This window comes from Lepisosteus oculatus, chromosome 24 (genome assembly GCF_040954835.1).
Source record: "Lepisosteus oculatus isolate fLepOcu1 chromosome 24, fLepOcu1.hap2, whole genome shotgun sequence".
NCBI lineage: Eukaryota > Metazoa > Chordata > Actinopteri > Semionotiformes > Lepisosteidae > Lepisosteus > Lepisosteus oculatus.
The window spans coordinates 4,108,827-4,123,265 of NC_090719.1; the positions used below are offsets into that span (position 1 = coordinate 4,108,827).

Sequence of the window (14,439 nt, forward strand, 5' to 3'; positions counted from 1 at the left end):
AGATCACTTTTTTTGCAGACCCCAGCGTGCTCTCCATGAGAGAGACAGACAGGGAGAGAGAGAAGCTGGGGGTCAGAGCGCAGGGTCAGCCATTTATACGGCGCCCCTGGAGCAGCTGGGGTTAAGGGCCTTGCTCAGGGGCCCAACGGAGTAGGATTCCTCTGCCGGCCGCGGGATATGAACCGGAAACCTTCCAGCCACAGGCGCAGATCCTGAGCCACAGAGCCACTGCACTGCCCTCAATCAAAAGCGAATCAAAGCTAATTAAAAGATGTATAACAATTCCAAAGGAAAACACGTAAATATATCCTGATATATATATATAGTCCTACATGTATAGACCTATACCAGTCCCCATGTATAGTAACATCCCTCTCCAAAGGACCACTGTTTGAAAGACCACCTTCAATAGAAAGTTGTATGGAGTCCACACGCCTTCAAAACATTCAGAGCTCTATCCCAACTGTTCCAGCAGGCTTGCCTTCAGTTCAGGCTGTGATCAGCATGACTGTGATGAAGATAACTGCATGTTGGACTGAACCACATGTCCAACCAGCTTGATCTGAGATTTGTAAGTCTGTCTCGTGTTTCTCAAGCCAAACACACGTTGCTTACTACCGGGAGTCTATTCGCTTGTCTGTGTGCGCGGGGGGGGCTGTTCAAAATATTTTGTCCATTGACTGTGCGCACATCTAAGCATGTGAGTAAGACGGCCACAACTTGGAAGAGATAAAAAACATTCTAGATTTGCACAGATCGCATGAAGACAAGTGATTGAACTGTCTCAGCAACGTTGGTGGGATAAAAGGTGACATTATCCAAAGTGTACAACTAAAATGTATTAATTCGCTTAGCTGGTGTTGGCAGTGACCTGTGGTAACTGTGAAAGGACTGCACGCTGTTAAAAGTAATGCCAAATAATTGACTTATTTTTTAGTTTGAGCTTTCCATGATATGAGTTCAATCGCCACTGAACACTGCACATCTTCAGTGCATTTTAATTACTCGGTTGTTGCGTTGATTTGTTAAAAAAAAACCGAATACTTCATTTAACTAGAAAAGTCAATTGCTAATAAATTATTTACCGTGAAAACTTGGGAGAGCACCAATCTGCATGGCAGAAACTTTTACCCAAGCAATCGGACTGAACCACCTTGCTCATGGGTACAAAAGCAGTGACCCGACCCCCCCCGACAGGACTGCACCACTCTAACTGTGTTCTGCTGCCATTTCCAAAATGGCAAACTTTCAGTGCTGAAGGCTGGAAGTGCAGAAGGTCAGACAAAAAAAAACAAAACAAACTTGAGGCTTATTTAATATGTTAATCGAATGCAGTCATGCAGACGAAAACAATCAATTTAATCAGGGCTAAAATGTTTCCCTAAAATACTTACAAAAATGAAAACAAAAACACTCCTAACAAGGTATCTAATTAAAATGCAAATCACTTTTTTCTTTTGGGTTTAGTTTAAGCTGAAACCAACTCACTGGCTTAATTTCCCACAGGAGAATGTACTGCAGTTTGAAGGTTAAAGGAGTGCCCTATTGTCTCTCTGGGCTAAAGAGCCAGAACCCACTATTCAGGAACGTACAGCAACAGCACTCTGGGGGCAACGGGCTTCCTGTGTGGGGTGCAGTCTCGTCTTGGAACCCCTGCTTCCAGTACAAGCTCTGGGCTGTCACAACCCTTAACCGAAAGAAGTGCTTTTCTGACAATACGTGGTTGGGGAAGTTGGGGGGTCAGTTTTCAAAGACAAAAAGAACATTACGAGCTGATTAAATGAAAGCGAATGCAAGAAATATCTGCTGCTAAACAGTGTGACATTACGGATGTTACGAGTAACTTGAGAGAGAGAGAGGGAGTTCATCAACTAGCCTAAGTTAGTGAATTCCGAATGCATCTAATTTTAGCTACAGCTCTCCTGGTGTTTTTGAAAGGGGGCCAGGCATTTGTAATGCCATCTTACCAGAGGCTGTTGTGTTGTGGCGAGGGGGCTTAAGAGAGGTGAGAAGGTAGCAGCGGTCTCACTCGGCAGTCATTAATCCTTCTCTCTGAAAAAGATTTGGCACCAGACCCTGGCTGGGCCAGAAGTGAAGCACTTTGGTGGTCTGAATCATACTCCTCAAGGACTTCAGTTCACATCACACAGCCCACGACGGGCCAACTGAAAATAACCGCGAAATACATGGGGATTTATTTAAAGAAAGGGCATTTAAGCAGCGTCACCATTTCAAGTTACTCCTTATTCCACGGCAGAGTGGGGAGATAATGCAACAGCTACACATATACAGCATTTTTCTTGACACTTCACTTTAGTGCTTTACAGGTAATGGGGATCCCACTACTACCACCAATGTGCAGCCCCACCTGAATGATGTGACAGCAGCCAGAGTGCGCCAGTCCGCTCCCCACACATCAGCTCTCAGTGGGGAGGAGAACAGAGTGATGAAGCCCGTTCAGAGATGGGGATTATTAGGAGGCCATGATTAGTAAAGGCCAGGGAGAAATTTGCCCAGGATACTGGTGTAACACCCCTACTGAGAAACACCTTGGGATGTTTAATGACCAAGGAGAGTCAGGACCTCAGTTTTATCTTACCCAAAGGACTGCACCGTTTTTAGAGTATAGTATGCCTATCACTACACTGGGGCATTAGGACCCACACATACAGCAGGGTGAGTGCCCCCTACTGGTCCCACTAACACCTCTTCCAGCAACAACCTTAGCTTTCCCAGGAGGTCACCCATCCAGGTATTCACCAGGCTCACACACCTCCTGGTTCTAAAAATCTGAAAGATACTAAAAATCCACCTCTCATCCCACTTTTCAGCACAGGTCAAGCACTGAAGGGCCAGCTGGCATCGTAAATGTTTGGGAATGTCACAGCGCTCTCCATACTTACAGAAATTACTACAGTGCCCGACGAATCTGGTGTGTCGTGAAAGAAAAAGATATGCAATCCTGTCTCAAGTTGATTTTAAAGCCTTCCAGTTGATTGATCCATTAATTCAACTGACTTGAAAACTCAGCTTGTGAAGATATTTGCCTTAATCAGCTTAAAGCAGATTGAGGACAGATATGACTGCTGACAGTGCATCGGCAGAAGGAGATGGCTGATCAAGACCGTTTCACTTAAACTAAAGAACCGATTTTTGATGGGAAGAGGGGGGGGTAGTCTTTCAAGCTGCTTGGGTGGCATCAAAGTTGGCAATGAAGGATCGACTTAATCAAGGAAATGTTTCTGCTGAACGTCTCGCCAAAAGACGCAGCTTAAGCTCAGTAAAAGTTGGCGGGTCAAAAATGACACGTTAGCAACACTGAAATTCCATCTTCTTATTCAGCAGCACCACATCCAAGTGATTAGTTTGCTTGATTCTACAAGAACACAATTCATGTACGCTTGTGTATGTCAGATCCAATATGCGGTGAAGATTAAACTCTCTATTAATAGACTAATAATACACTAATTAAGGCCTAATTAAATGTTTCCAATGCTTGATAAGTATTACAGAGGTTATGAAAAATAGGACTTACTATTCATTATGGTAGAGTTCATTTTTTAAAATAATACTAACAATCAAGCAACCAAATACATGGGATTCACTTACTAATTTGTGGGAAAACTCCGTAAAACGTAAACAGCCTAGCATTTAATTAAGACATAACGATGAATTCAAATTGAAGATCAGCATACCTAAAGGTGACGGATCATCATGATCATTGAAAGAGATCCTGACCTATTGGTGGAAATTCCTTCTTAATTTTGAATTATTGTATTGTCTACCTCTGTTTGTACAGTCCATGTACATACCAGTGAAAGCATTCTGTGACAACCTGTTGCAAGTATAAAACTGGACTGGTGAGTTGTGGGTAGCACAGTGATGTGCAGTGGGTAGCATTGCTGTCTTGCAGGACTGGGGCCCTGGGTTCGATCACCTGTGTTCAGGTGGGTTTCCTCCCACAGACCAAAGACACGCTGGTGGGTTAACTGGTTTCTGTTAAACTGGCCCTGGTGCGAGTGTGTGCGAGCTTGTGTCTGTGTGTGCCCTGTGATGGCGTCTTGTCCAGGGTGTATCCTGCCTTGTGCCCACTGCTTGCTGGGATAGACTCTGGCTTCTCCTGTGACCCTACACTGGATAATACAGTTAGAAAATGAATGGATGAGTCAATGTGTTGAAAAAGGATCCAATTTCAACCTGTCAAGATGTGTTAAGCACAAATACACCCAGTACTCAATACAGCATCCCCCCACCCACCCACCCGCCCCCCAACATGCATCGTTTCCCTACTATTTTTGTAGCCTGCTGTGAGAAATGTTTTTTCAGGGCTATTTCTCAAGCTAATGTTGTGCTGAGAACCACATAGAACCCCTCCGTGCACACACCCTTTGGAAGGCTTGTCCATGTCAAAAAAAAAAAGCAGAAAGAAAGCAAAGAATGACAGGAAGAAAGAGTAACAAACAAAGAAAAGTCAGTGGAAAACAGCCATGAAAAATAAATCATTTCAGCATGGTAAAAAATTCCCAGCGCAGATCCCCGGGCCACGGTTTAAAATGACTGCCGGCCATCTAGGCCTCTGGCTCGGATAATAATCTGTTTATTTTTTTTAATTATGCGTCCGCGTTATCAGGACTTTACATATGTTTGGACTTCATGACATCAAGACTCATTAAGGCCTTTCAATGTTGATTCGTTACCAGAAGACAAGGTGGGGGTTTTCCTTTGTACTTCCTCATTGTTCTCTGGCTCAACCACAGCTAAAATAGCACTTTGTTTCTGGTGTGGAAAAGGAGTCCGAAAAAAAAAAAGACAGCTCTGCTATAAGACTTGAGGAGAAATAAAAGTTATCAATGACAGCAACTTGATTGTTTCTGAGGGTTTTTTTTCCCCTGCCAAACAATACAATGTCCCTGCATAGTAATCAAGAAAGCAAAACACTTCACAAAGTACAATACTGCGTTTCCCTATCTCACCATCAGTATTGAATTCGGACTGCCTACAACTCAGAATTCCTACTAAGAATAACCAGTGACAATTATGAAAGCAGCTGTTTCTTGGGCACATTCGATCTAATTAAAAACAGAGAAATTCTGAAGCAGTTTTTTTTTTTTACATCAACCTTCTATGATGTATTAAATAATCCAAGACATTATGTTTTTCTGCTACTTTTTCTGGTACTTCTGAATAAATTACTGGAAAGCTAATAGTGAGCAAAGGCAAGTTCAAATTAACAGGAACAATGAATCACGTGCTTTCTGTCTGTTAACAGGCACTTTATCTGCTGCTGATTCTAGGAGGCATAATTAAAAATTAAAAGGTTCCATTCAAGGCGTTGTTGAGGAAAGAACAGTAAATCAACAACTTGTAACCAAATAAAGACAGGCTGAATGGTCTCTAACATGTATCAGAACAGGATCATTTGAAGGTGTTTGCACTGACTGACCTTTTCTTAAGTATAGACACTAAATGTCTACATCAACTCTGATATGGTGTTGTAACTAAGTCCAGTGACTATCATTTACAGTGTTCCACAATTTTTTCTCAGCCTTATCAGGAGTGTGATGTCATCGCCACCTGCCAAAATAGCTCATAGACTTTGGAAGAAAGAAAAATACATTGTGAAATAATTAAATACGACATTTATTGACTCAGTGCAGACATAACTGACCAGAAAAAAACCCAATATAAATATCAGACATCTGTATTCTAAAACAAACAATACAACATTACAAAAAACAAGGTGCTTACGCACGACACAATCAAACTGTTGTATATAAGACAATCTGCAAAATATTGGCGCTTTCTCTAAATTCAGAAATAACATTTGCTCCACCACACAGCATGAACCACCATTTGCAATGAATAAAGCTTTCCTTCAAAAAAAGACCTTCACCACTATTTGCATCAAAGGGTTTCTTTGCATTTTGGGACATTTCAAGGCAAAAGTTTTCAAAATCTGGACAATAAACGGAAATGTCGAAACCACGATCAAATCATTTTAATGAAGCGTCAGTTCAAATAACTGCAATGTCGTCGGAAATCCCATGGAAAGATACGGATTTCTGGCGCTTTAAACACAGATGTTTAAAAGTGCTGTCAACAATGCTAGGTAAAGCTTTCCAAATGTCTTGGGAGCATGCTGTTCCTGTAAAAACAAGTGGTTTTTTACGGCGTCTTGATTAATGTAGAAGACTATGTATCACTTAGAATCCAAATATGGCACTCTGGTCCAGCTTAATATGAAAAATGGAAATCCCTTGAGATGGCTAGCCCTTAAGTTGAGTCAATTTCCTTTTAAAGCACAATTTTCCCACAGGAAAAAAAAACACTCAGTCTTTGGCAAAAAAATGTCCCAAAACATGCATCAGTGAAAATGCTGTACCATCAACAGTTTCGTACCTCATAGTACTCCTATTACATACAAAACAATAGCCTAAAAAAGGCACAACATTTTTCACACACAGCAAATACATCAGTACATCTCTTACTGGATACCTTGGCATACGTTTTTTAAAGTTTCAAACCATATGTTAAACCTACTTATTTGATGACTGGAGCAAAGTTTAACTCACCTACTCTTTAAATTGGAGTCAAAACGGTGTCCATCTCTCCCATTTCCAAGAACAAAATACACAGTATAGAAAATGGATTTTGAAACATCGTTATCAATGAGTTTGCAGAAGCCAGCTTTCCAAAAAAAAACATTTTCCTGAAAAACTGGTTTTGTTCTTGATGTATCAGGTACATAATAAATTCAGCAGAGCAACTTCTTATTGATTTTGTGAAGTGCCTCTCAAATAAAAAGGACAAAACTCAATTTAGTACATGTATTCATATTCTTGGCTAATCCAGGCTTTACTGGTTGAGAACGGCCTGGACATTTAGCATGACATACAATGGTTTCTGCAAACATTACTTAGAGAAACCCAAGTTAAAGAAACAGGACTGCTATTGCAGTCTTAATGAATGACCTTATGATTGTATTATCTTGCTCGCAGGTTGTTACTTTCTCACCAAATGCCTCCGAGGTTTGAGTGCTACTCAAAATGTCTGTTGCAAAAATAGTATTTACAGCTCTGCATGACAACACTGCTACACAAATTTTTCAGAACACAGCTTGATAATTCTGAATTACAGCGCAGAGAGAAATCACCCGACTCCAAACAGCCCTTTTCCTAAAATCTGATATGTTTTTAATTGTCTTGAATACAACATACAGCCTACTTATACTGTATATTTTAAAGTGTGATGCACCTTAAATTAGAATATTGCACAGTCCCCTCTATTATTTTGGAATAGGAAAAAATGTCTGAAAGCACATTCTAAACATCAACCTACATTTGTGATTAGTTTACAGATTTACTTTAAATAAAAATTCATCATTATTTCTCTTGTTCCACTACAAATATATATATAGATACTTATATAATTTATCACATGCTAAAGGTTTCTGTGATAAATACAAAAATAAACCAATTAAAACAAACAAGTCCCTGGACAGATGATGAGCAAATCATCAGTTAAACAATAAGACAAAGCCAATAATCAATTCATTAGCATTTAAAGGAATATATTTAGCAACCTTTTGATCATAACCTGTATGTCACATTCAAAGGTGCTTGACATCACATTTCTGTACATTTGCTCTTTATATAAATCCAAAATAAAAAACCTTAATCAAATGCTGAAAATCTAAACGTGTTCAGCGACAATATTGCATTTGGTCTCCTGTAAATGAAAGTCATAGCTACAATGCAACGGTTTTCAGCATCCAAAAACAACAGTGAACATTAGCCATTGAGGGTCCTTTTTCACCTTGATAAAACACTTCATACACAAATGTGAAGAAATGATCCAGGTGTACCACTGAAGGAACTGATTTCAACAAAGGAACTGTGTTTAAGAAGACCGTACTACATGTATTTTACTTAGGAAAGTAAAAGGAGTACAGTACAATACTGCTTAATTTATATGTTATTTAAACATGAAAGTTTGTATTCATTTTTTGCATACGTATAAAGAATTCACACATTTTAACTGGAGCTTCTTATCAATGTTTCATTAGAAAACTGCCTTTCACTTCTCAGCAGACCTGAATAATGCCTGTGTCAAATGCACTGAGGGTTAAAAAACGTTTAAAGAGCACACCTCAGCGCACGTACAAAACAACACTTCAGTCTCTTTGGCTAAGAACGTTCAGTTGTAACCCTGTTACTTCACAAAAAACGCTTTCTTCCGCTCTTGCCAGGAGCAACGCAGAAATAGTGACAAGAATGAATGTAAATCTGAGGTTCAAAAGTGACGTGGAGAATCACCGGACACTTCGGCAGAATAACCCATCAGTACAAAAAAAAAAGCAACACCCTTATAAGTTCAATTTTTAGACATTCCCACCGAGCTTTTGCTGGGCTAACCAGGCAGACTTTGGACTCTGGTATGGAGGATGTAGGTGCCAGTCTTGTCACCTTTGCTACTTACAGTACATCGGCCTCAGTACAGGCCAAAGGTCAGCAGCTGTTTCCTGGAGACCTCTGAGGTGAGAGGCCTCCTGCTGCCTTTACACAATTGGCGACACCTAGCAAGAACAATTTGAACTGAAAGGCTTAGTTGACATTAATCCGTTTACACGCCAATCTCCACGATGACACCTGAACACATCCCCTCTTCCACTGGCCATCAATTACAATCCAGCCAGTGAATTCGTTTCCACAGCTCTGACCTAACAGCTGGTTATTTCTTTCTCTCTCATTTGCCAGGTTGACCGAAGGGTTTATTATAATGTCAGGAGCAGATGTTCTCTCTATATATGGCAAGGAGGCTGGTGGCTAACCCTGCCTTTAATCACCTTGTCAGCTAAATAGTTAGTTTTCATCTCTTCGGAGGGTGTACCAACAGCTTCTGCCTCCACTTTCCCGAGCAGAAAAGAAATTCTTGAAAATCTACATTCCTAGAGGTACATTCTTTTTTTCAGGTCTCCAACCTTGCAACTTTTTCTTAGGTACAATATCGAAGACGCTTTTAAAAATTGCATGAAAGCAGACTGTTTCTCGATACTTAACGCAGTCAAGCTCTGTTTCTATCTCTGTGATAACCGTGTTGGGCCTTTGCCTCATTATACTACTGTAAAGCAACCAAAGCTGTAGTCTGCTGTCCACTTCTGTCATTCCCACAGCGATTAACATATCAGTGAAACTATTTGTAAGCGAACATGACCAGTAGTTTCTGGCTATAAAAATAAGACTATAAAAAATGCAAAGGGAAATTTTGGTTCAAATGATACTGTTTGGGTGTTCATGCAATTATAATGAATGTATTTCATAGCCGGAGTCTTTGGAGAACGGAGGACATTTTATACATTTTGCAACCTCAAGATAATGTACAGATTAACTATAAATGCAACTGGAAATTCTTTTTTTTTTTAAATAAAGACTACACAAAAAATTCACTCTCTGTGTCTGCTGAATAATAAGGATAGCTCATGACCTATTAACTCTGTATTCAGATATAGTGGCTAAACACAAAGATCACTGCAAGACCTAAAGTAGCCATTTTTAACAGGCAGGAAATAGTTTCAGCTCAGTCTCTGTCTCATTTTGCACCACTACCCTAAAATAACTGCCAATGTTTTCTCCTACAATACCATCTATTGTCAATTGCCACATTTTCCTGACTTTACAGGATTTTCAGCTTATTTCTACCCTGAACCAGAACTGGTAAGCATGAAATTCACAGGCGTCATCTAAACTCCATACTGGGTAAATGCTAGTCATGCATCTATAAACCTCCAACTTAGAGCAGCAACCTTATAGCATCATAAAATTCATAATTCAAACTGCAAATCCAGCCTAGTGAACTACTGTTAGTTCACTTTGATCTCTACCAAACTGCTACAAGACCCAGAGAGAAAGAAATAGAAAAAAATCAATTGTATTATTTGAAGGGTAACATTTCTTACCTAGAAATCGGAAGATTATTCTTCGCACAGGCTCTCGCCAGGGGAATCAATGTGGAAAAATGCTAACATTTTTCCCCGCAGGCAATACTGTGGCAAACATGCATATAACAAAGTATCACTCCTCTTGCAAAAGCCTTTTCATTTGAAAAGCACAACCAGCCTTCTGAATTTCAGACCCTGTATGATACATATCCAAGCTCTGTCCGGCTTGACAGATATTTATAAGTTCAAGCAAAACATGACTGTTTCTCATTATTGATACATTTTATCACAGCCAAATAAAAATGCTATGATATAAGGCAGTTAAACTGTTATGCCTCGCAAAACAAATTGTACATTGAGGTTTGTTAAAAAAAATTCTAAAGGTTACCTATCCTCCTGCTTTTCAATGGACAATGCATTTTTTTTTCCGTTTTTACCAGACAAATTTGACTAAATAGTCGCGGCACTTCAGTCCTCAACGATTCTACCGCAAAAGGTGAGCAGACAAATCACCGATTCCAGGGTCAATATGCAAATAAAAAATACAGAACCCAGAGAAACGTCTCAACTTTGAAAAAGGACTCCATATTGCTAATGAAAGAGAGAATCACGTTTTCACAAGGAGAAAATGCTGAGTATATGTACACCTTTTAATTCATAAATTCTTGTACTTAAGGGAAAAAAAAACAGAAAAGGAAAAGTTAACTGACAACATTTTACGTACAAAAAAACAGACATCAATTGGTCACATTCGAACTAAACTCACTTCCATTTCATCATGGGATGAAAAGCAGCATTCTCTTTTTATTATAAATTCAGTTGGATTTTTTTGTGTTTGTTTTTGTTTCTTTGTTTTCTTTTTTGCATTCCATGTAAGCCTAGCATGTAACTGAAGTGGTTCCACTTAATGCTTGGCAATATTGTCGTCTTCTGTTTTTTGCCTCTTTTTTTTTTGCAGTAGAAGCTCTTTTGGCAAAAGATGTAGGGATTTTCGTGATTGCATGTGCTCCTTTTGCTCAAAACCCAGGCGCCCACTCCTCCTGCCTCTCCCCCCCCACCACCCACCCCCCAAGGCCCACGGCAAGCTGGGCTACCCCACTCGCGTCTCGGGTTGGGGTGCTCTCGATCTCAGCATTTTGCTTACAAATGTGCACAAAAGCCCGGCAGTGATGAGCCTAGCCCAGCTTCTGAGGGAGAGAGCCACACCGTCACCACGAAGCAGCAACGTTATTTAATTTAAAAAAAAGAAAGGAGAGTGTCTGTCTACGAACGAGGTCACCGAGACGGGCTTGTTCAACCTCCTGTCCTTCCTTCCCTCCCCCATCCCCGACTCCTGCTTCTCAACAATGAGGGTCCGGTTTCCTCCGGCGGCCCGGCCAGCGCTCTCAAGCCAAGACACGAACCCTCGACTCTCCCCGGAGGGGGGGGAGGGGGGTTCCTCATGGGTCCTTCACTACACGTTGCAGACGTTGGTGGACCTCGTGCTGGTGGGGGCCGGCGGCTTCTTGCTCTCCACGCGCCGGGCGCAGGAGGCGCAGACGGCCCCCGAGAGCCTCTTCAGCCCCTTGCGGAAGACGCTGTTGGAGAGGCTGTAGATGACGCAGTTGCAGAAGCTGTTGCTGATGGCCAGCCAGGTGGTCAGGAAGGAGGCCACGGGGTTGTCGTAGATGTGGGAGCTCTCCAGGAGGAAGTAGATGATGTAGGGCAGCCAGAGAATGTAGAACACGCTGGTGATGCGAAACAGGACCATGGCATAGCGTTTGTCCGGACAGCCCTGGCCGTCGCCCGACTCGCCCTCCTGGGAGCTGAAGCGCACCCGGCGGTCGTTGATCTCCTTGGTGTGCTGCTGACAGATGCGGAAGATGTTGAAGTAGGTAAAACACACCGTGAAGGCGGCCGGCGCGTACAGCAGGACCACGATGAAAGAGGTAAAGTAGGTGTTTGTATTCCAGGATTTGGCGCACCACCGGAAGACGTCGCCGTGGTAGCCGGGCTTGCCCCATCCGAAAAAGGAAGGCAGGAAGACCACGCAGGAGTAGATCCAGATCAGGGCGATGCACGCCCGCAGCCGGCACGGGGTGACCAGCGTGTTGTACGACAGGGGTCTCGTGATCGCGATGTACCTGTCCACGCTGATGCACGCCAGCGAGGCCATGGAGACGCTCTTCAGCACGGAGACGATGTAGCCGAAAATCTTGCAAGTCACCGACTCGTCCAAGCCAGTCGGATAGTGCAGCAGCGACAGCGAGGGGAAAAGGCAGCTCACCCCCACAAACAGGTCGGCGTACGCCATTGTCTGGATGAAGTAGCTCGTGGTGTGGTGGTTGAGCAGGGGGGCACAGTGGAAGACGAAGATCACTACCAGGTTCCCCGAAATGATGAGGACAGTGAGGAAAATGATGATGACCACTTCCAGGACGCAAATATTCAGGGTCTGCGAGTAACCGACACCCAGGAGACAGAACAGCTGGCTGCTATGATTTGCATCCGAGGACGAGTTCATCTTGAGGGGCTGCTGCTGAGGTGGGAGGTTGGGGGGTGGGGGGGTGGGGAGGGGGTGGTAGGGGGTCTTCGATTCAGGCCTCTTCCTTGGCAGCCCGGACCCCGGTCGGCATCGCTGGGTGGAGGATTTACGGTGATGTAAAAAGACGGAGCTTCTCTCTTCTGCGGGTTGCTCACAGATCCTGCGCTGTACTGGCCACAGTGCAATTCCTCTTGAAATCCTTCAAGCAGGCACCACCTTCTAAAAGCCCGAAGATAAAGCCAGGTCTAGCAATTGCCATTCCAACAGCCGGTTGACAAGGCAAAACGGAGGCCCTGGCACAAACACCTCGGACAGAGGGATCTGCAAGCATCGGAACAGGATGGCCCTGCACCTACCTGCCTCTTTAAGCGACAAACAGGAATTCGGTGGAATTTCCGAGAGATGCCGGTTCTTTGAAACACAAAACCAGGCTGCGTTCAGACCGGGTCTCACTGTATTTCATACATTGTCAAAACCTGCAGATCAGCAGGGGCTGCACAAGAGAGCAAATCCCTCCCCCCCAATACACACAGAAAGGCAAAAATTGCATCCAGGCAAAAAAAAAAAACCCAAACAAAGCACATGAAGCGATGGAAAACAGAAATGAAAGTATTGTCCTCCAGTTCCGACAGGTTCGATTACTGCAATCCCATCCTATTTTTAAACGCCACGCCAATGACTCAAGCATACATTTCCGAGCCAGAAAAGCTGTTTGAGGTCCTTGTTAACAAAGAGACGAGATAAAGGAGTCCCGGCATTCTCCAGCCTTCAGATTGTCTCCAAAAGGGGGTGGTGGTGGTGGTGGAGGGGGGGGGTGGGAGTTGTTGTTTTTTTTTAAAGAAAGAAAAATTAAAACGCACTTTAAGAAAAAAAAGCAATCCAGAAGGCAAATAAATAAACGAGCAGCCCGGTAAAGCTTTCTCTCTCTCTCTCTGGGCCCTGCAGAGGATAGGTGCTCCCTCTTGGTCTCCGCTGAGTTTACTGCAGGATTAAAGTAACGCTGCCTGGCAGCTCTGCTCTGTTACTCCTCCTTCCCCCGTCCCCTGCCAGTGAAAAGAGCCAGCAACGTCGGCACCGGAGGACAAATGCAGCAGCAAGGAATTTTCCTCCCATCACACGTTCAAACACTGTAGCCAGTCACAGAGCCCCATTTATCACTTCAGCCTCATGAAAACATTAAGACTTCAGCATCTCTCCTTCCCTTCGATTTGGACAGCTCGGCGTTGCAGCCGGCTGTTAGCTGGTGTGCTCTCTTTTCCTTCCTTCCCCATATGGAGTTGTAGTAAAGTTGGGCACAAAATCTCAATAGCCGCCGTTTTCTTAACGTAAGAAAATCATTCCAGCTGTCCACACAATACTATACCCCCCTGTGCTTCCACCTCAGAACACATCACTGAACATCATTTCACAAGAAAAGCCTTTTTTTTTTTTGCCCGTGTGCACCTGCTCCTCATTACAATGCATCACGAGACTGCCGCCTTCCATATTTAGCATCCGCTAATGGGAACGAATATATCAATCAGTGGCGGAGCGGAGCAGTCACAGATTTTAACTGCGGAATTAGCATTTCCAGTTCTGCAGTGCCCTGTTGGCTCGGCTCCTGGCGACAGCTTTATCCAGAGAGCGTTCACAATGCAGAAGACTCATTCGGCTGCTGAGGGGCATGGGGCTGCATATCGGCTATCGCACGAGGACCTGTAATTTGCACGATTGTTTCACACGCCTTTCTTGTGACTGAATCGAGTCGAGGAAAAACTAAAACCAAAATGCCGACGCTTTTGCGAGCATTTTAGGGATTTCCAACAATAAAGCAAAGCTCAAACACTGAATATGTGCTTCCCATTAGGGATAAATTCAATTAATCCAGGGCACCCCCCAGGGCATCTATACTAAAGAAGTGGGGACTTTAATTTCAGCATTTCCTTGCTGTCACAAACATAAGCACGGAAACAATAAAGAACACCTCTTGTGTATCTCC

At 43.0% G+C, this 14,439-nt stretch overlaps 2 protein-coding genes across 6 annotated transcripts in view; both read right to left on the bottom strand.

Moving 5' to 3' along the window:
- LOC102682607 (rab GTPase-activating protein 1) overlaps positions 1-14,439 on the bottom strand; it is a 141,834-nt gene that overhangs the window by 51,605 nt on the left and 75,790 nt on the right. The window lies entirely within an intron of this gene.
- Positions 5,623-14,223, bottom strand: LOC102685772 (probable G-protein coupled receptor 21). The gene has a single exon (XM_015366677.2). The coding sequence runs from the start codon at positions 12,438-12,440 to the stop codon at positions 11,391-11,393; it is 1,050 nt and encodes a 349-aa protein (XP_015222163.1). The 5' UTR covers positions 12,441-14,223; the 3' UTR covers positions 5,623-11,390.